Genomic DNA, 21,297 nt, shown 5'->3' with positions numbered 1-21,297 from the left:
GGGTCTCCTGGATTTACTAGACACAGTAAATGGGTACAGTCTGAATCTGTCATAGGCGTTCACACATCGATGAATGCACGGCATAGGGATAGCACTCACCCATTCATCCATTACATTCAGACTGCATTCTTAGCTGATGTCTGATCTGTGTATTAGAGGAGGCTTCAGATTTGAGTCTGAGATTATATAAAGATTTGAGAGCGTGCTCAGAAGGTGTGTTCTTGTTGGAAGCTGCCCAGCCAGTCAAGCAGGAAACGTGATGTCACAAACAGATTTTCCACTCATCACATTGACGTAAAAAGGACAGGTAAAGCACACTCCTATTGGTTTGCCATCTATTTTACCTATATACTTTCATAAAATGTGCAACAGACAGGGCATGTTCTGACATAATATGGGGAGAGACCTAAGAAAAACAGGACTGACAGAAACATGGCTCATGGAGCTGCTGCTGTCAAGTCAAGAGTCTGTGTTGGCAGACTGATAGGTGTGCACAGACGCAGAGTGGCAGAATCCACTGGGAATCTGCTGAAGCCATGTTTTACAGGGCTATAATTAGGTTAGTTTTTGGAGAGGGGGTTAAACAAACTGGGGCTGTGAGGTCATAGGCAGATGGAAGTGGGATATGCCTGCACTTGCTGAGTGGGCACAGAGCTCCACATGACAGGAGAGAGAGAGAGAGGCCCTTTGGGCACTCAGCAGGGGGACAGCGAGGGGGTGTGGGGGTGGTGTGGTGGGGAGCCCAACTCAGATGGCCCAACTGCCAGAATATTCAAACGCAGTCAATAGATATGCGCACACCTTCCACTAACCACAGCAGTAAAGTCCTAAATCATCATTAGACGTTACATTTCTGTGGCAATCCAGGTGATTATAGAAAGAACCGAGTCAAACTGGAGTTATAAGAAAATCTTTCACTTCCAACATATTTATACTTTCCCTTTAGTTGTTAAGCCTAAGCCCACGTGTTGGTGCATTTATCCAGAGAGTCGCATTGGTGAAAGTCATCCAATATTACTGAATTTGATAAATCAAAATAAATAAATATTGCTCTGACGAGACTACGACAAACTCCTCTAACACTGAGCACCAGGAAGAGAAAAGCTGCTTAATTACAAAAAAATGAGTAGGAGAGTGTGATTAGGTGACGGGTGGCTGCTGGCACGCTAGAGTGACTTAAAACCTGTCAGTGAATGCAGGGAGGTCTGGATAATCTTTCCCTCCACAAAGGTGCGTGGGGCTAATCTAGGCTGCTGTGCTGAGCAGTGGATCAAGTCCTAAAGGGGAGTGTGGGAAGGCCAGCGGGACCGCCACCGCTTAGGCCCTCTTGGTGGGCCAGGGCTTATTTATCCTAAGGTACACTGCAACAGCAGGCCAGTCCATTCTTCAAAACACCTTAGCGTCAGGAACAGTATGTGCATTAAAGGAGATTAATTTTTATAAATGTGGCACGTTTATAAATTGAGAATTTATTGAAAAATAAATCAGAGCATAGAGAGTTTTCAGAGTCATGACAAGAGTTTAACAGAACCAAGGCACAGACTGACAAAGAGTAGAATTTAAAAACGTTTCAAAAGGTACACGAGAACTAAATCTCTTCACATATAAATCAAATAAAAGATCTCGTTGTTAAATGTACCGCTTAAAATAATAAGATCACATTTTGTATGACTGATTGTTAAGTGATACAACATTTTCTGCCAAACAAAGTCGTGAATCAACGATACTTGGTACATCAGTGATGTACCAAGTATCGTTGATGAGTGCTGACGCATTAAAGTAAACTTTTTCATATCACATTTCAGATAATATTCTGATAGTATATGGTATAGTCTTATTTAGTAAAATGTTACCAGTTTAAATACAATCTGAATATGCTTATATAAGGATCTGCCAGTCTAATTCAAGTTTTTTTTCAAGTTAAAAAAAAAAAAATACAAAAGGTAATTCTTGTATATTAAAGACCTATTCAAATGAGACAAAAAAAAAAAAACAACCTAAGCAATCAAGTACTTTTACATGGTTTGTTTTCAACCCATCTGACCTATGAAAACTGAGTGAAGTTAAGGGAATATACATCTTTTCAACAAGAGCACACATTCATTTCATATATATTTATTTTAACAGATAGCCTGTTATCTAATGAAGAATTATGACACTCCTTATTAAGCCGATGTTCAAAATTAGACCAGGAATGAAATTTATGTTTATACTTTCTAAAACAATGAGAAACATTTTTCCTCTCCTGCTTGTGCTTCTGTGTAAGAAAATCGGAAGTGCTTGAATAACCAACTGATTTGACATTTTCAAAAACATTTTTCTGAACACATCTGAACACAAATGTAAATGCCAATTGTTTGGTCTTCAGACGGTTTTGTCAAAAGAAGACTTTCAGTCTGTTTTAAGGGCCTATAATTTTTTTTTTTTTTTTTTATTAAATCACCTTTATATCACATTCTCGTCATTCACATTACACACACAGACACATACACACGAGACGGGAGTCACAAGTAACGTTTCGTAGAAATTTATTCAGCATTTAAGAATAGAGGATGGTCTTAAAATATGTAGAAACGTCAGTTTAAATAAACCTTTTCGTTCAGGGTAATGAGCAAACATGACACTGTCAAAAACCATCACAGAACAGAATATTTTACAAAAAATAAAACAATTGAACAGTTTACGTGACAAAACTTCGGGTTCACAAGCTAAAAAACAAAACAAAAAACAAAAGTGAAAAAAAAAAAAAATCTTACTATAAATAAAACTTGCGTTTGCGACCCGCACTGTCTTTACATTTCCTTTAACCTAGTTCACTGGGAGGAAGGGAAGAAAAGAAGAAAAAAAAAAAAAAGAAGACTACAAAATTTGGACACAGTCGAGACAACTGACAGTCTACAAATTAAGTGTAAACATTTATGAAACAACTTTCCATCCAGCTTTTCTGAAATACACCAGCCCCTTCACGAGGCCACATGCCTTTTCATAGAGAGAAAATATGGCATCATTTAAAATATAGAAGTCCAATTCTTCTACATAAGTTAATTGCTCGTACTCGCGATAAAAAGCCTCTTTGCAGCGCAATTTACTCTGGCGGGCTCAACGTTCAGTTTCGATCCATTTAAAAGTCTTTTAAAATGGACAAGTCAGAAGATAAAAGCGTGTTTCTCTCTTTTTTTTTTCTTTTTTTTTTTAAAACAAAACTGCTGAACGTTGTCTCTTTAGCAAGTTCAAGTATCCGTAACTTTTTGAAAAAAGTTTTTAAAGTCTGTGTGTGGGGTTTTTTTGCGTGCTACTCTCAGATGTGGGTGAGAGGTAGCGTTCCATTAACGCCAGTCCCCGCGGTCTGATAGTGCGGATGGACGCTGTGTAACCGGCTGCTCTGCAGGGATGAATGCTCTGCGCTATCCCCGCCGGGAGGCAGGTACATGCTTATCATATCCCTCAGGTCCCCCAAACACGCCCTCTGAGAGTGCGACGTGATGGCCGGCGGTGGTGAGCTCGGCTCGGTCTTGCACACTGACGCCATGGAGCTCAGTCCCATGGCGCTGGTGGTCTGCTGCGTGTACGCTGGAGACATGCTGTATGTGGAAGCTGCGTTCATGTAGGTCTGCGCCGAAGACATCATCGGGTACTGCAGGCCTGCCATCTCGTACCGGTGCATCTGCTGAATCTGTGGGCTGTTCATGCTGTGATGCTGAGGGTAGGGCAGCTGGTCCGGCATGAGGGAGTACGCACTGTTTGTCCACCCGTTCATGTGCGCGTATCCGTCCATTCGCTGCCCCACTGACACAGCGTTGTTGACGGGGTTGGTTCCTGGCGCCAACAGTCCCCCGGGCAAAGAATACTTGTCTTTCTTGAGCAAGGTCTTGGTCTTCCTGCGGGGACGGTATTTATAATCCGGGTGCTCCTTCATGTGCATAGCCCGTAAACGCTTGGCCTCGTCGATGAATGGCCTCTTTTCACTGTCGGTCAGAAGTTTCCAGTCAGCACCGAGGCGCTTGCTGATTTCAGAGTTGTGCATTTTAGGGTTTTCTTGAGCCATCTTTCTCCGCTGACCCCGAGACCAGACCATGAAGGCGTTCATCGGCCGCTTTACCCGCTCCTGGTCGCTGGCACTGTTGTTCTTTGCGCCCGGCGCCGAGCCCGAGTTGGACTGCGGCAGCGGGGTCTTGAGCTCGGTTTCCATCATGTTATACATTCAGGCGGCTTTTAGTGTTCACTCACAGGCACATGAAAAGTTCACAAAATAACGCCAAAAGTCAAAGAGGTAGATGTACTGACCGATCTCATAAGACGATGTTTTTCTTTTCTTTTTTTGAAAAAAAGTTCTGCCTTATGAGGCAAATGTGCCTGCAGGTGCTTCTAGGTTCTCTCCGCTCAAACTGCTCCTTCCTTCACGGCTCTGAAACAGAAGTCTGTAAACTTGTTCGCCAAGCTCATCTGTTAATAGGCCTAGGGGCCGGACCATGTGATGTGGATTGACAGCATGACAATGAGGACCAGGTAACCAATCAGCGCGCGGCTCCCATATCCAGCGCGTAACCAACCAGAGCACACACTCCTGTGTTTTGGTCAGAAGAGGAGGGAGAGGTAAAGTTTTAAAACAGCAGCGCAACTCCAAATGTTCTGGGTTTACAAAATTTTGCAAGACTAAATCAACGAGTATATAAAAGAAATGAACCCGATTTATTTCTTTCCTTTTTGTCTGTGAACGCATCACATTTCTTCTAGTGACAAATTATTTTAGTTTTCAAATTTAGTGCTTATGAGGTGTTTTTAAGGATTGTAATACCATGGAGGCTGTAAAGTACCCATACAACTATAAATTCTTAAAATATGAAACCATATGACCAAACAAAAGGTTTGGGATCGGTGTCATTTAATTTGCTGAAGAGGCGGACCCCAATCCACATGGATTTAATAAGTCCAAGTCATTTTAAAAAAGCGGGATATTGAAATAAAATATGTTACATGAAAGGAAAAAAATTTTCTTTCTGCCACTTAGTCAAATGTATTGCAAATCTTCTGGAAAAATTGCCTCCTGACATTAGTTTGGGGTTTCGATGGTGTCGTGCTCAACTGATGAACCTGAATGTTATTCTTACGTGGTTTTTCTTAAAGTTTTTTAAAAATTTCCCAGAGGTGTTGAATGATTAAATGATCCTGTAGTCACTGTGAAAATGAAATCCATGCAATGAGTTTTTGATACAGAATGAGGTTGATGAGGACATTTTTTAGGTTTTATAAATATAATAAAAATATACATTTTGAAAATAAAATAAAGCACCAAAAACAAGTATATTTATTCTGTTTTATGTGATGATAGAGGGATTTCGTACTTCCAAATGTTCCAAATGAAATTCATCGAAATGTTGTGCGTTAGGATCCCAGCACTGGGGAATTTTAATACATCAACGACCTCTTGTGGAGGGGACAGGCTATCTCCTCGGTCCCTGAGGAAAAGTTTAGTTTGAGTGTCCCTCACGTAAACCGACTGGCGGCCCTGAAAATCGTCGCCAGCTGTTGGGTGACTCGTTTTCTCTCATCGACGTTAATGGTTTTTAAAATGATTTTCAGGGAGTGTCTCCTTACAAACGACTTTGGCCATTGATACCAATCACTCAACTGGGCAAAACTCACACCTGCTAATGATTGGGAGCAAATCGCCCATCGAAAACGCCTGTTAACACCTGAGTATCGACAGGGCTCTTCAGGCGCCGCTCTGCTATGCGCATATTAGAGGGTTTCACACCTCACAGCTTTGAAACTTAAAGGGCAGCTGCTCAAGGCCCACCATGTACATGATGCGATGGGAGTGCAGGCATTCAAGCATTTCATCATTTGTCACCATCGGTGAGACCAAATATTCAGACTGAAAAGCCAGGCTCTTTCTGATTTATAGGTTTCTAACGAGCTACCGATAACATTCTCCAACTGTTTTATTTTCCACTTTACTTTAAAAAAAAACCCTCAAAGACCATATTTAAAACACTTTGAAAAAAAATTTACTCTCACGACAGATATATATATATAAAAAATTAAATTAAAGGTTTAGACACACACATTACATAATATATATGTTATCTTAAAAGGAGGGGACTGTAGCCCATAGACCCAAGACCGTAATAGTAAATCAGCTGAAAAGAGACATCACTTCATGAATTTAATTTCCACGTTCAATGGGGCGTGACAAACAGAGCGGGAGCAATAAAACTAACGTTCAATTAGTACTCGTCTAATTCTCCGGGACCGGTTATTTGTTTATCGGGGCGAATCTCAGTACTGATCCGCTTGTAATCTGCTTATGGAAATTGACCGGTGGCAGAGAGAGGGAGAGAGGAGAAAAAACACGCAAAGAGTAACCCGGAGTTTGATAATGAGGGCCTCTGTGCGGCTAATTTCCTAATTAAGGAACCGAGGACCACCAGCACAGTCTGCTCTGATTCAGACTCAACAAGCCTGACGGCCCTGAGGGGCTCTCAGGGCGCACGGCTGCAGGATCCCACTGTTGAATGTTGGGAAATATGTGGATGTCCTGATGGGAGGATGTAACGAGCTTGCAATCACCTCAATCGGGTATAATTTAACGTAAAAAAAAAATAAATGAATGAATAGCGCGTCAGCCTAAGAGCGAAAGTTCCTCTCAAAAACCCAGATTTCAGCGCAGAAATTAGTCGTTTTGTATTTTTCGTCAGAACACACAGGTTATGTGTTTATTAAACGCAAAAATGTGTGTTTAATTCTTACATTTCTGTTCTTGCGGTAGGAGCTACAGAAATAAAGGTCTTGTGCAGATTGTCGGCCTTTAGGCCAACAAATAAAAGCAAACAAAGGATTTATTAGTTCAGGGCTGGAGGGGAATTAAAGTTTATCCAGGATGACAGACTGACACGACACATAAATGCCTGCTTTAAAATATAGTGCTCCGAACGCATTAGAGCTTTGTGGTCAGACAGCAACTTTAATAATACACGACAAGGCGCAGGCGCTGCATGCATTCAGCTTTCAACACCTGATAACAGATGAAATTTATTGTTTTGAATCGTGCTTTTATTGTTGCAGAAAGAGCTTACAGTTCGTTGTTTTCATTTCATTTTTTTTTTACAGTTCTCAAACAAAGCAGATTGTTTTTCATTATCAAAAGTCGCACCTCAGATCCACAATAAACATTTTTACGTGTCCATTTTAGACCCCACGACCTCCAGAATCAATAACTTTCTTTTTGTTTCAGCTCAGTGACTGCGGACAAGGCCTTTGAGAAACAGTAATTAACAAAGAATGGCTTTTCAATTACAGCCACAATAGAAACTGTCTCATTAAGATTTGCATGATTTTTTTTTTTTTGGACTGGGAATGCAAATGAAGATGCAATTTACGCACGGTCTGCTGTTCCTATTGTGCGGCGTGAATGGTTGCGTCCTCCCAGTTCAACACAGGTAAAATAATATTCACGGGTCATTTAAAGGAATAAAAGTGTCGCTATTATCACCTCTTTATTACACAAAGCTGGGCTAGTATCCCTAATGGTAATTTGACGTATTTGACCCGTATATCAGTAAACTGCTTAAAATGTTTAACGTCTGTGCGTAATGCAGAATCATGGCCGGTGGAACATTTTTACTCCCTTAACTGATGACATGGGTTGACACAATTTGGGAAAAAAAAGTGTGCATTTGTCTTTATTTTTAAAAAAAAATCGCAATTAAGTCTTAAAAATCTTTAAAAATCCTAACTCTATAAGGATTGTGCATTTTTATTCCCTGCACTGCTTTGGAGAGAGAGGGGGGGAAATAGATATCAGCTATGATCCCCTCTAGCAACAGGTATTTATAAATTAGTTCTTAATAGCTCTGCCTGCTTGATCTATTAGGAAGTGGAGCTTTCCCTAATGTGAGTCTTTGGTTTGCTTTGAGATGTTATCGAAGCAGAGGACTGCACTCTTACAGTCTTGTTTGTCAGAAAACTTTAAGAGGCAAACAACAAATTAATACAAAAGAGCTCAAGATTTTTTTTAATTTAATGAAGTTTTCATTTGGAACAAATTAAATATATTTTATATATATTTAAAAATCTTTGCAAATTTCCTCCACAGTAAGGATGAGCAAGAGACCTTGACTTGAATAAGCACATTTGTTTAAAATTGCTGTAAGCCGGTGTTCACCGCCTGCTGGCAGAAACAGAAGACAGAGAAATCACGGATCAGGGCAGAAAATAAATAGAAGTCAGGTCTATGTTTTCATCACTGCTCTGTCCTGGACTGTTTCCTCATAAATATGCCATATGAAGCATTTTAGTTCTCACGAGGGAGATTGGGAAAGCTTCGAGTACAGGTAGATTGTTAAACGTTCAAAATTTCCGGACGCTACTCTGACAATCGTTTCCGACTCAAGACCTTCTGAGGCTGTGAAAGTCTCCAAGTTCAGTTATTAAGGGAACAGATGGACGCTCACGCCTTCAAAAGAAGCAAAACACACACTTAGAGGACAGATGCATCGATTTTCAGGAAAGCTTTAGTGGAGTGTTGCAAGTCCGTCATCAGGAGGACTCCAGGCTAATGGAGAATACGGCATTCTTCCCTCCAGTGTAGCAGAGTAATTTGTGTTTTCATTCTTTGTGCTGGTTGGGGAGAGAGAAGCCCAGAAGTGTTCTCCCTGCACTCAACAGTCACCTTGTTCATTTCTGTGGAATGCATACTTCCTACTTATTGACCTCTGCTTGTAAAACAACATGCAAAAAGCTGCTTGCCTCCTGCCGCTGCCTGTGAAGACTGCTTCAAATTTGAGCCTCTTTTTCTCCCCGGCAGGCCAAGCATGTCCTTCCTCATTATGTTCTTATGTGAGCAAGGCCAAGGCTGCTGACACAGACCCAGTGTAATCTCTTTAACCCGCCACTGTCATGAGCAGACAAGGCGTGACCACCCAACACTCTGCTCCATCTCACTTAGCCCAGGGAATAGTTTTTCACCTCATCGCCTCACACTCCTAGGCTTGTAGCTGCTTATCATTTAGGGATGCACATCTGAAACACATTTGATCGCACACATCGAGGGTTAATCACTGTTACAAGACCACTCCATATAATTACGTGCAGTTAAAAACTCACTGACCCCTGCAGTTGCCATAATTGACGCAAGCCGTTTTTTCACTGGTTATTGACTAATGAAGCTAAAGCAAATGAAATTATATCGCAGGAGAGGACATTGGTGGAAGCATTTTTAAATGAATATACAATGATTACTAGCTCCTTGATGTCATTTCTTAGACAAAGACTCTGTACGTTTACTTCGTATTAAGGGATTTGGTATATGACGCGTTAAATGAAAAATAAAATACTAAATTACTGTGAATTATAAGCTCCTATCCATTGAAAGCTAATTTCAATTCAGTTCAAATTAAGCAGAAAATTTCAATAAATGTGGTTTTGTTTCTAAGCCTGTGGGTGAGGTCGGCATTAAGCCATCGAGTGCAAAGTCTGAAACTGCCTCAACTGAAGCCCAGTGCAGTTTCCATTTATAGTGAACATACAAACCTTACATCTCATTTGCTTTTTTTTTTTTTTTTTAAGAATTACGAGATGCACTCATGCACAATAAATGGTGTGCAACAAAAGAGAAGAGTGTAATTTAAGTCTCCAGATATATTTTTTTCCCCTGCAGCAAAGTTATAGTACTCTGACAGCAAGCTGTTGCCTGATTTTAAAAACGCCTGCACGTGAATGGCATTATCAAGCACTCCTATATGATGATCATTTTAAGTAATGTTAATGCCTGACTAGCTAATTACAGCACTCATTATTTTCCATGTATCTGTTGAATCATTGCCATGTTCAGTTTTCCCCAAAACAATGGAAACTTCCTCCGTTTTTTGTTTGGAAGAAAGTGCTGAATCGTCACTTTTTGCTTTGCGCCATGCCCAAGCAAGCAGCCCTCTTTTGTTTTAGCCATAATTGAGATCCCAACTAATCTAGCCTCTTTTTTTTTTTAAGGCAACAGTCTCTTTGTTAAGCCTTCATTAGTTTAAGATAATATTGTGAGAATGCACAATTAATTTGCAGCGTAACTTTAATTAATTAAATACACCCAATTTTGTAATGTGATTAATGCCGCCAAGTTGTTATCTGTGTCCTCCTCCAAAATGAATATGTAACAGCGATACTGCACTGAGCATTAATTGCAGAAATTGTGGCATTTAAGAGCCAAAATCTAGGTGAGGTAATTATAAGAGGTAATTTATTAAATCTTAAATAAAGAAACAAACAAGCATTAATTGATATATAAATCATGAGTACCATAATGTGTAATCTGGCTGTGATTTGGGAGAAAATGACAAATCTTTGTTGCATGCCAAGCACTTGATAAAGCAGATAGTGGTCATAAATTTAGCAGCAGTCAAGGTCTCATTAAAGGAGGCATAATTTAATTAAGAGTTAGCCATCGCCCTCTAAATATATTAATTACCTTGAGCATGACGAGATAAGTACGGTGATTATTGCGTATTTCATTAGAGTACGTCTTCTGGGAGAAGAGCAAACTAAGGTGGGAAGCTGGCTGTGTTGACAAGATAATGGATGGGCTGGCCTGAGATGAATTTGGTCACCTTGCCGTGGGTTGGAGCTCGGAGAGGTGAGACAGAGGACAACACAGGTACTCAAGCATTAAGGTTTCCGCCTGTTTACTAGGAATTTAATTTTTAGACTTTATATATATATATATGTGTGTGTGATTAAATCTCTGTAAGTCTCCAATCATATTTGAATAAATTATTTTTCCAAAGCATTACATAACTATTACTTCAAATAAATAATATAAAAAGGTGAATTTAATTTAAAAAATGTTAAATTTTTATTATTAAAAAAATCAGAATGATGCTAGAGCTCATGTCATTTTAAAAAGCACATTTTTAATTTTAGTAATGATTTAAAGTAGAAGTTGCTGTATTGTGATTTGTGTTGTTATATAGAAAAAAACTAAATAAATAAAAACCGTAAGCGTAGAAATAAGAAAAAATCCTGCTTAAGTGTTATTACAAAAGTCGAAACTAAATACTTCTGCCTTTGTTCTGAGTGGCGCAAGCTATTACGGTGACCTAATAACGCTCTATTCCACCTGTATCGACTTCGCTTGTCCCTAATATAGCAAAGAGTTACCCTTTTGTGCCAACTATTTTGTACAAACCCATCCACAAACACACATCCAGACCAGAAGTGTGCAGAAGTGTGCAGGGGTGACGGCTCATTGCCCCATAGACTGATATGTCAATGGAACATACAAGATGTTGCCGCTGTATTGGAGAGATTTGCAGCCTCGCTCCTCTCCCGCCTGACAGCAGGACAAAGAGCCTAAGCTACTATTATCTGGAAGCAACCTCTCATTCTTGCTTTCATCCTTCTCTTCACAAACATAGATGTATACAGAGCTCAGCATAAAGTCACTGATGCATCCAGTGTGCGTGTCAGAGAGGACAAACCATAACAATCAAAATAATTTACTATATAGCATTTTTTGAATAAAAGAAATGTAGCTTGCACCACAGTGATTATTTTATGCTTTTCCTATATATATTTTTTAATCATAACGAAGATTCTTTTTATTTCACGTGTTGTAACTTTTAGGTCGATTCTGCAGGATTTGACCACTCTGCTTTTTCCTGAAATCTAAAATGCTGCTGTATCTGATTAGAATAAAACCAACAGGTGACAAGACGGCAAAGCTAAGCTTCCTCGACTCAAATTAGACTATGTCATAACAAATATAGCATATGTGAACACACCGCACACAGAGCTTCCTAACCATCATCCCAAATGCCCCCTCCCTTTTTTCTCTCTCTCTCTCTTTACTACTAACCTCCTCCCACTCTGGCCAGAAAATTGAGGACACTCACCAACCTCTCACTGCTTCCAAGGCTGCTGCTGCTTCCCGATCCCTCTGTTAGACACACCTTCAACAGCTGACTGCCAGCAGGCCCGGGAGCAGAACCATGGACTCTAAGATGGCAGGGACATCAGCAGCCTACAGCCTCAGCCCAGACTCCATCAACAGCCATTTAAACAGGAGTACCTCCAGCAAGGCAGCCCTCTGTGCAGTAGAGAAATAAAAAGTGTGAGAGCGCTGGGCAGTCACCGGTATGGCAGTGCACACTGCAGCTGAGCTCTCCCTGCTCTGGGACCCATCTCATTCAGCCAAGATTGCTTCATACAAAAGTTGACAATGCACCAGTGAAAGCCATTGTTGATATTCAACATTTTTTAAATAGCTGAGCAGAATAGACAACATGGCAGGCTGCAAAACTTGGCAAGGGAAACTGACCTGGAGCTTCCCGATTTGAAAGGGTTGCCACGCTGGGCGAGAGGAGAGAGCGCTATTGTGTTAAAAAAAAAGAAAAAAAGAGGGAGAGCTGGTGTGAAAGAGCTCAAAAAACAAAACATCTCCCATCCCAGGAGAGCAGAGTACAGCAGGAAGAGGACAATCACCCTGCACAGTCACGAGCATATATACCCAGAAAGAGCAGAACAATAAAAGGTATGCAATCGGATCCGATTTAAGAACGGGATATTATATTTCTCACTTTTGAACCAAACAATGAAGCAGCCCAGTTAGTTGTTGAAAAGCCCGAACATACGTCATACCTCACGTTCAATATTTTTGCCATGGCCACTATAATTCATCTTCCATGCGCTGGCTTGGCAAATATCCAGATGAATGCCTTTCAGAGAGAGTGATCCATTTCTCTAATGTTGCACACATGAGAATGATACTGCCCGGTGTTCCTAATGGTGTTCTGTTTCCACTATTGTCAAGCTGACAAGCATGCAGATTGATATGGACATTTAAGAAGCCTTTAACCTTCCACATGTTAAAGCATCACAGTGCTGCTCGTGCCTCACAAGCTATCAATACATCTAATGTAATGTGTAGGTACAGGTGTGTGCGTGCCTGGTAGCCCTGAGGCAGGTCTCAGTGTTGTGTTTCGTGCATCCTTGTGTTATGGGATGGGATGGGAAAGGTGAGTGACACACTATTAGCTCTCCCCCAACCCCACCACAAAAAAGCAGCTGCAATGCATGCTGGGACAATTCTAATCAGTTCAATAAATGACTGCAATACTGTAAACTTTGTGTTAGTGTAACTTAAAAATGTGGTAAATTAATTCATATTCTGACAGTAAACAAAGAAATGAGCTGCTGATACTGACATAAACCTAACAACGAAAATATTCTATGGTCTGTATGGCTGTCTTCCAGTTTGTGTGGGCAGTTTTAAATAAAAATCCAGGTTAAGCAAAAAATTGCTCCTGTAAAAACTCGAATTATTAATCCTGAATTCAAATCTTTGATTTATAAACAAACTCATGTTTGGTCAGCATAGGTAGTACAACGGACTATTAATAATCATACTACTAATAATAATGGTAATAATAGTAGTAATACTACTACTAAAAAAATAACAATAATACTGAAAATCAATCATTTTTCCATCAGTTTCATAATTTTCATCGTAAACTTGAAAAAGATAAAGATTAATGGCCCATGCTTGTTCATCTAAACTCAGCTGTAATGTGTCATGTTGCTAAAACTGTTAATCACTACAGACTGGTGTGTGCACAACAGACTTCTTTCTAAGCAGATAAATCGTTTTATAAGTAATGCATTTCATTTCTTGGTCTTAGTGACCCCTCAAAGCGCTTTTAGCACATTTCAACCTCACATTCTATACACTTCCAGCATTTCATCTACCTCACATCCATGGCCAGTTTAGAATCACCTATTAACCTAAAATGCATGTGTTTGGACTGTGGCAGGAAGCTGGAGTATCTGCAGGAAACCTATGTTCACACCAGGAGAATAAAGGCCCCGGCCGGGGTTTTACCCAAGATCTTCTTGCTTTTATGTGTCAGTGCTAACCACTGCCCCACTCTCCCACATACTACCTATAGGTGAAATTAATAACACCTCCGTTCTCAGTTTCATTATAATAGCATCTGTCAAAAAATTTTGCTCTGAAAATCAGTTCTCTTCAATTTTAGAAAACTTATAAACTTGCTGTGAAAAGAAACTTTGCCAAATATTTGACCTTCCAAAGGCGGCTTGCAGAGCCTGGAGCAGAACATGCGGGACAATTGAGAAATATATTCAGTAGTGTGAACTAATGCAAAAATCAAGAACACTCCTAACATATTCTGCACTTGCTCCCATCCGATCAGGCCCTGGAATTTCAGAGGAAGCGCTGTAAGTTTTGTATTGTGCCGTCCTTCCTCATTCAAAAAAAAAGGAGGTGGTGCACGTGTGTGTGTGTGTTTTTATGTGTGTGTGAACAAGGAAACAAGACCTGCCGTGGCCTTTGACATAGGCAGGCTTTGAGTTGTAGAAGTATAATTACATTACATCAAGGAGAAATCACAGCTCTTAAGAAAGCAGGGCCCACGTAATCTCACAGGTGTGTAGGACAGAGAGACGCAGTGAGGGAAAGAGAGAGCGAGAGAGACGAGAACCTGTGGCGTCTTTACTGGAAATCCACATCAGTGCCACCCATCACACACTATTAGCTGCCATCAAAGCTCTAATTTTACTCTAACATTACACCCCGCTCCCTGTGCCCCCCTCCCTCCCCTGCTGATCTGGATGGCGCAGTCTGGTGGGAAAACGACATTCAATCCACTATCCGCCCCATTCAGGCCAAATTGGCAAATGACTGCTCTCCGCCTCTCAGATTGCGGGAAGTGAAAGGTACCACAGCTACCAGCCTGGGCCTCCAAAAGCTTCTTGAGGGGTGGGGAAGGAGCAAGGGTGAAAGCAGGGGGAGAATGAGAACCGGTGAGGCCGAGGAGTGGACTGAGGTGGGTTAACAGCTTTCCTTGTCCTCCTCTGCGGTGACAGTGCTGGACAGAGAGCACAGAGGGGGAAAAATAGAGCGAGTGAAGAATGCCTACTCAGCAGATCAAAGGAACATCACTGAGGCCAACGGAAAATTTGATCTCAATCCCCTAATCACCCACTTTACCACCCCGGGCCGAGCCCTGCGGGCAGATGAGAAAACAGAGTTTGCCCTCACGGAGGTCAACAGCTGCAGGAGAGCCGTACACTGAGTTTGGGCTACAGAAGCAGGCTGTACAGACAGAACTTACAAGGCCAGCTTCTCCCAGTCTTTTCTATATGCATTCAAGCAAAAATTCAAAAGAAATAAACCATAAGGACAACAAGCTGTGGCAACAAGTCTGATGAGCGGTAAAAAAAAAAAAAAAGTAAAACAAAAACACAAATCTAGCATGTTTCGTATATGATGGCAGAACTCACAGAAAAAAACCCAACAAAACCAAGGCCTTTCATCACTATTTTACCACGACACGCAGGGAAAAGACACAGAACATATTATGTTAGACACTAACTGGCTGCACCGCTGAATGGTACACTTATCGCTAATTAAGTGCTAATGGCAGTTCCCCCTGCAGAGAATACTAATTAATGCTCCATTCTTCTGCGGGCTCAACGCGTACTCCACCACGGCCTAATGAGGGGAGGCAGGTACGTCTTCTCCCAGGCTGGGTTAATAAGCACAACACAGTGGGGTCTAAATAGAGAGGGCCATACTGGGGGGCTGCTTCCTGTTCCCTAATCTTAACAGACCCCCCTCAGAACACTCACAATGAGCCACAGAGGTAATGAAAGGATCGGTCCCGTAAACTCAGAAAATAGGCCACAGCTTTTATACCACCTCAAAAGTTTTAGTGCATCTAATTGTGTAAATGAACATGGAGAAAATTCTATATTAGGTACAAGAAAAAGCTTATATAAAATCCTCCGCAGAGGCATTTGGTAATTTTTCTTTTTGTCTTTAAATTTTACAATGCAGAGCATTTAATTTTGCACACTGTACAACTATGTGTTGTATACACAATTTGTTTAAGCTTCTTAACAATAAGTACCATGTCAAGAAATTTCTGGGCATCCTGCAGAATTATTACCAAGAAATTGCTGATGTCTCATAGAAAAAAACTTCTATTTCATATAGTTTCCAGCACTGCCGAGAAATAAATAAATACATTACCTGTTTGGATGCAGAAAGCCCGGGAATCAGATTCAAAGTGCTGAAGAATGAATGGATGTGCGAGTATGTGGGTGCGTGCAGGAGCGTAAACATAGATTGAGGATGGTATTGGAATTACCTGAGTGAGATAATGGGGGTGCATTAGATTAACTTTCAGTCCTTAAATGCAACACATTTAGGCAATCTTGTCCCCCCAAAACATGTCAGTGTCTGAAAGGCCTCCCTCTCGCTATCAGGAGCCTCTGGTCCCCCACACTGATGCAGCTGGCAAGGCGCTACCGTCGACTGTCAAAACGCAGCGCCAGATCTAGTTATAAAATAATTGAATTTTCATATCAGAGGGGACCAGAGTCCCAGCAGACAATAGGACTGCTGAGTCCTCTCTGATATTGGCTCAGGCCCTTTGCCATGCGCATGAAATCAGTATGTTAATGTTCCAGGGTTTTCTTTTTTTAAGGGCACTTGTGCTCTCGCAATGTACTACCGATGCGGTTTCAAAAAATTGCAACTATTGATAAGTAGGCAGCCAGCAACCCCCTCGACCCCTCCTCCCACCCAGCATGCCACCCCCACCGCCTCCCCTCCAACCCACCAAGGCTCTAGACATTCTCGCACCCCCATCCTCCCCCATTATTAAAATTGTAATTTATTTTTCTAAATCAGAATGACAGCTTGCTTTCTTTTCTCTGCAGCAGGCAGTGAATCACCAAGCTTTAATTACTTTCATAACTTCGCTGACCCTGTGAGCGTGCCGCTCTGCCAGAGAAAATGGGACCTCCAACAAAGGCCCTCCACAGCCTCAGCCGCCTTCGGTTCATTCAAAATGCGAAAATTTATCAAACTACGGATTTTATAAGATTTTGTTAACATTTCACCTCCTATCTTTTTCACACTCTCACCCCCCCCCCCCTACAAAACACCCCCGCCTGGAACAGTTCTGCACTCCCAATCTCCTGGCCCAGCTCCAGAAGAAACTCTGGAGAACTAAACAACCTAATTCCAACTCTCCATCCACACCTCTCTCTCTCTCTGTCTCCCTGTGCTTTTGTTGACTCAACAAGGTCTCCTCGGGTCAAGACAGACAGGGGTCATACTATTATCAGTAACCCCCTCATATCCGGGCCGTGGCCTCAGCAGCACGCAGACAGTCAGAGCAAGGTCCTGGGGCCACAAAGCACAGATCAACAGGGACGAACGGTAAATTTGATCACTTCACAAATCTTTGGCCTGCAGACATCAAGGTCAGGCTTTATTCAGCAGAGCTGCCAGACTCTATCACCCAGCTATCAAAGGATTTTCCATCCACAGGTTACTGCCACAAGAGAGTCGTTTTTCTCTGTTTAAAAGCATGAAATGCGCTCAGAAACTATCACATGGATCATGGCCGTGACACCGATGAGTGAGAGAGCCATGTGTGGCTTTAAAGTTGAACAGGAAAAAGGGTTAAGATACAACCCTCTCCTGCTTTGTTGCTCCAAAGTTCAGGCATCCTCCTTGTTCGCCAGCGGATCCCTATTTGCTTCGCATTATTCCTGCTGGCTGATTTATTAAAGTAGCTAATATGTTGTAATCCCTGCTATCGCTCTCACCTTCTCACTGGCACACCTCTGTTTTGGGCTGTGCCACTGTGTGAACCAGGGGTGTGCAGGCAGGGTTGGTCTTTTGCTGACTGCCTGATAATTGAATGAGCGATTATCCCTCCCATTAATAGACAATGATACAGAAAGCACTGCCATATGTACAGAATATTAATGAGTGGCTGCAGCGGCCTAGATAAGAGAAGCGCCATGCAGTTGCTGTAATAGGGGTTAAAACAATTTGCCCCCCGCTACCCTATTCCTCCCCGCACACACAAGAACATACACACACGCCAGCTCCCCGTGTTTTCCTCTCTGCTAATCCTCCACCCTCTCACCAACTAAGCAGGTTGCTTCTGAAAATCTACCCCCCATGGCCTGGACGGATGCTTGGTGCTGACCTCACTGCTACCAAGGCCAGTCGGTTATTGTGTAAGAAATGGAGCAGGGTCTCCTGAGAACAGAATGACATGCAAATGATGGGAAACAGAGAGTGTTTTGTGTTTACGTTATGAGCCATTCAGAATTTTGCCTACAAAAAGAAAACAATGTTTGATTTTATACAGCTTTTGCAATTTTTCTTGTAGGATCTCAAGATTTTACAGCTTCTTCCTTCTCTTTACTTTCCACAACTAAAGTGTTTTCTCCTTGTGTTCAGCTCAAGTGAAGATGCAAGAGGAGTTGAAGCCCACACAGTCACAAAGGCCCATCCTGCGTTTCATCAAAAGTTGCACAGAGTCACGCAGGTGAAACAGCTGGGGCGCTCTTCTGTATGAATCTCCATGCCAATCAATATCTAACATCTATTAGCATTGGAAAGCAATATTTCCCCTTTTACCTTGCAATAATTGTGCTTAATGCTGTGAAGTACCTTATCGTAGGTCTGGCGGCAAAAGAAAGGCCGGTTACCATGGCGACCATGAAAGCCATTGGTTTCCTTTTCAGCAGAATAATGAACTTCTCTCCTCTGTGTGTCACTCTTCCACTCCACTCGCAGCCTCTCCGATTAAATTGAAGTCCACGCGTCCTTGAAATCCCTCGTCTCTGCCTTATAATTTGCTAAACAAGAGGGGAAAAAAAGGAAAAAAAAAACAGAAAAAAATGTTCAAACCTCAACAAATGCATCACTTTAGGCAGAGGCGTAGGTATATCTCACTCAATCAATGCACAATGTACTTTTTTTAATCTTGCTAAAGCGAATACATCCTCTTAATTAAAAGATTTTCTATACTTGCTTTTGTGTTGTATTTCTTTTAAACTGGAATGATTTCTGCCTATATTTTTTCCACTTTTACTTTGTTAGACGGTTAGATACCGGATTGCAAAGCTGTGAGATAACCATTAGATTTCCACCTAGGAAAACTATCAGTCCTCTCAGATCCTAAACAACGCTTAAAGTGAGGTTTTAACCTTTAGAAAGAGGTATCAGGTCCATTAAAAGCAGTTGCACTACTTTTATTTTTGTAGCTAATTTAAATGTAAGAATGAATCAGCCATGCAATGCAAAACCCCAGATCCCTTTGTGTTGATAAGCTTGATGCTGCAGTAGCTTTGAGGTGATGGAAAGCTTCTCTCGAGTATTTTATGGTTAATACTATAGGACAAACTTATTAATAATGACTGTTAAAAGATTCACCTAACTAGGTGCTGCAGGATATTTTTCTACATTTCTACAAGAATTAAAAAAAAAAAAAAAAAACTCTGCGTTTCTCTTCTCTAAATGTCTTGAATCGATCAGTGAATGCACTCGCTATCCACAATGTCCTTGAGCACAGACATCTTCACTGCCAGGGGACATTGAGTGTTTTATTCACTGGAGGTGTCTGCATGATGGTCGATCAAGGGGAAGAAAGGCCTGAAACTCATTCAAGCAAACTTGGAGAACAGAGACGAGCACACAGATCGAAAGAAAGCCAACAAATAATGACATCAATTAAACAGCAGGATTGGAGAATATCCCAAATGTATTCAGATCACCCACTTTAAGTTGGAGAGTTTTATCTAAGGGACTAAACGCACAGATATTTTGCATATTTTTAATATGAAAACGAAGACGTCAAGTTTTTAATGTTCAAAGTCTCATTTAGTCTGATTTTTTAAGCAATTTGAAAACACAGATGTTAGTAAAATACTCAGTTTTACTTTGTCGTTATTTGTAAATTAATTCTTTGTACGCTTTGATCTTGGTGCTTTGCTAAAACGGATGTGGCAGTTGCTTAAGTTTCTAATCAAATATCAGCGGTCTATAATTATCGGTAAATGTTAGCTTCATTAAAGCGTCACTTCTGTTTTCGTTTGCTTATCTGCTTTTTCAATGACAGACCTGCTCATTTATTGCTCCGTGTGTGTTTTCCAGCGAAATAATTTCCAAAATGGGCGGAAACACTCGCGATTCTGGCGTGCAGGCGTGGGGTGGGGCCTTGATCTGTCTGATCGTCTGAACATTTCTCCAAAACAGTAAACTTACCTTTAATTTATATTCGTCATTTGTTTTTGTTTTTTAAACTTCGAGAGGCCAAACCAAAGCACCTGACAAGTGAGTTAGTCCGAGTTGCCGCTTTTAGCAACATTTAATAAGCCTGATATTATTTTAAAATGAGAGCTGCGAGGACAGCTTTTCCAAGGAAGGGTTAGTTTCTTCAGATTTTAAAGCGACGTCTAATCGGAGCATGCGCACATGATCAATTGCGCTACCTAGGTTTCTCTGGTAGGTCAAGGTGGCAACATATCCTGTTAGCGGGAGCGTAGAAGTGAATCAATCAATATCAGTTTTGAGCTTATTCAATTAAACATCCCTCATTTAGGAAAAAAATGCACATAAAGCAGTAATTAAAAAAATAAATAAAAACATACGTCTGATAGATAGATAGATAGATAGATAGATAGATAGATAGATAGATAGATACTGATTTTTTTTAATTACTTAAAATATAAATTTATTAATTTATTAATTAATATTAATTTTCAAAAATCTTTTTGTGTAGGCTAATATTACGATATCCCAGATTTTGTATGTTCTTAGTAGATTTACTTTTGATTCAGAAACCTTAGTCTGCACTGGCACCTCTTTCAGAAGTGGAAAACTGCACACAGAGCCCACCCGGATGCTCATGAAGTTCATGACTTGCTTAACTGCAACATATTTACTGCACGTATTCATGTAAAAACGAATGTGTTGTTGTTGTTGCTGTTGTTTTTTACCTCTGGAGTGGATGGCAGGGTGCTCATGCTACCTTTCGGGTTGGTCCTTGAGGGTCGGGTTTAATTTTACGCAGATGTGTGAAATGCTTAACAATCACACATGGTGTTTTTCAGAAATGGTACCGTTTGGATGTCCTGTCCATCCTCCCGCGTTTCTTCTGGTTTCCTTCTCTTTTTATCTTAAAGACAGCGTCGCCATGATCGTGACACAAAAATATTTCTTTCTACACTTAAACGTCATTTTATAATTTTTAGAATTTTCTAATGCATTTTTTTTTTAAAATCGAGTGTATTCACTGCAAACGCAACACTATATCCTGAACTTTTAAGTACTGCCTCCTGACTAAATCAGACCACGAGGAGGCGCCAGTAAGCTTACTTCGAGCGACCAAATGAACGAAATCTGCCGTTCAGTGCAAGGCAAACTATTGAAATGTGCACAAAGTTGACACGTCGTCCTACAAAAGCGTTTGAACC

General features: G+C 41.0%; 1 protein-coding gene and 1 long non-coding RNA gene across 3 annotated transcripts; both read right to left on the bottom strand.

Moving 5' to 3' along the window:
- Positions 1–2,511: 2,511 nt before the first annotated feature.
- Positions 2,512–4,435, bottom strand: sox3 (SRY-box transcription factor 3). Its single transcript, XM_084950013.1, has one exon. The coding sequence runs from the start codon at positions 4,199–4,201 to the stop codon at positions 3,299–3,301; it is 903 nt and encodes a 300-aa protein (XP_084806139.1). The 5' UTR covers positions 4,202–4,435; the 3' UTR covers positions 2,512–3,298.
- An 801-nt stretch (positions 4,436–5,236) lies between these two features.
- On the bottom strand, positions 5,237–20,253 carry LOC146392577 (uncharacterized). Of its 2 annotated transcripts, none has more exons than XR_014802154.1 (4): positions 20,087–20,253; positions 18,491–18,678; positions 11,883–12,076; positions 5,237–9,021 (listed from the first exon to the last, which is right to left on the bottom strand). It is a non-coding gene; the product is annotated as an uncharacterized LOC146392577 (long non-coding RNA). The 2 variants fall into 2 exon arrangements; XR_014802155.1 differs by lacking the exon at positions 20,087–20,253 and adding an exon at positions 19,943–20,000.
- Positions 20,254–21,297: the final 1,044 nt, after the last annotated feature.

This window comes from Perissodus microlepis, chromosome 2 (genome assembly GCF_051167445.1).
Source record: "Perissodus microlepis isolate ML-2025 ecotype Zambia chromosome 2, ASM5116744v1, whole genome shotgun sequence".
NCBI lineage: Eukaryota > Metazoa > Chordata > Actinopteri > Cichliformes > Cichlidae > Perissodus > Perissodus microlepis.
This window is presented reverse-complemented; position numbering and strand designations above follow the sequence as displayed.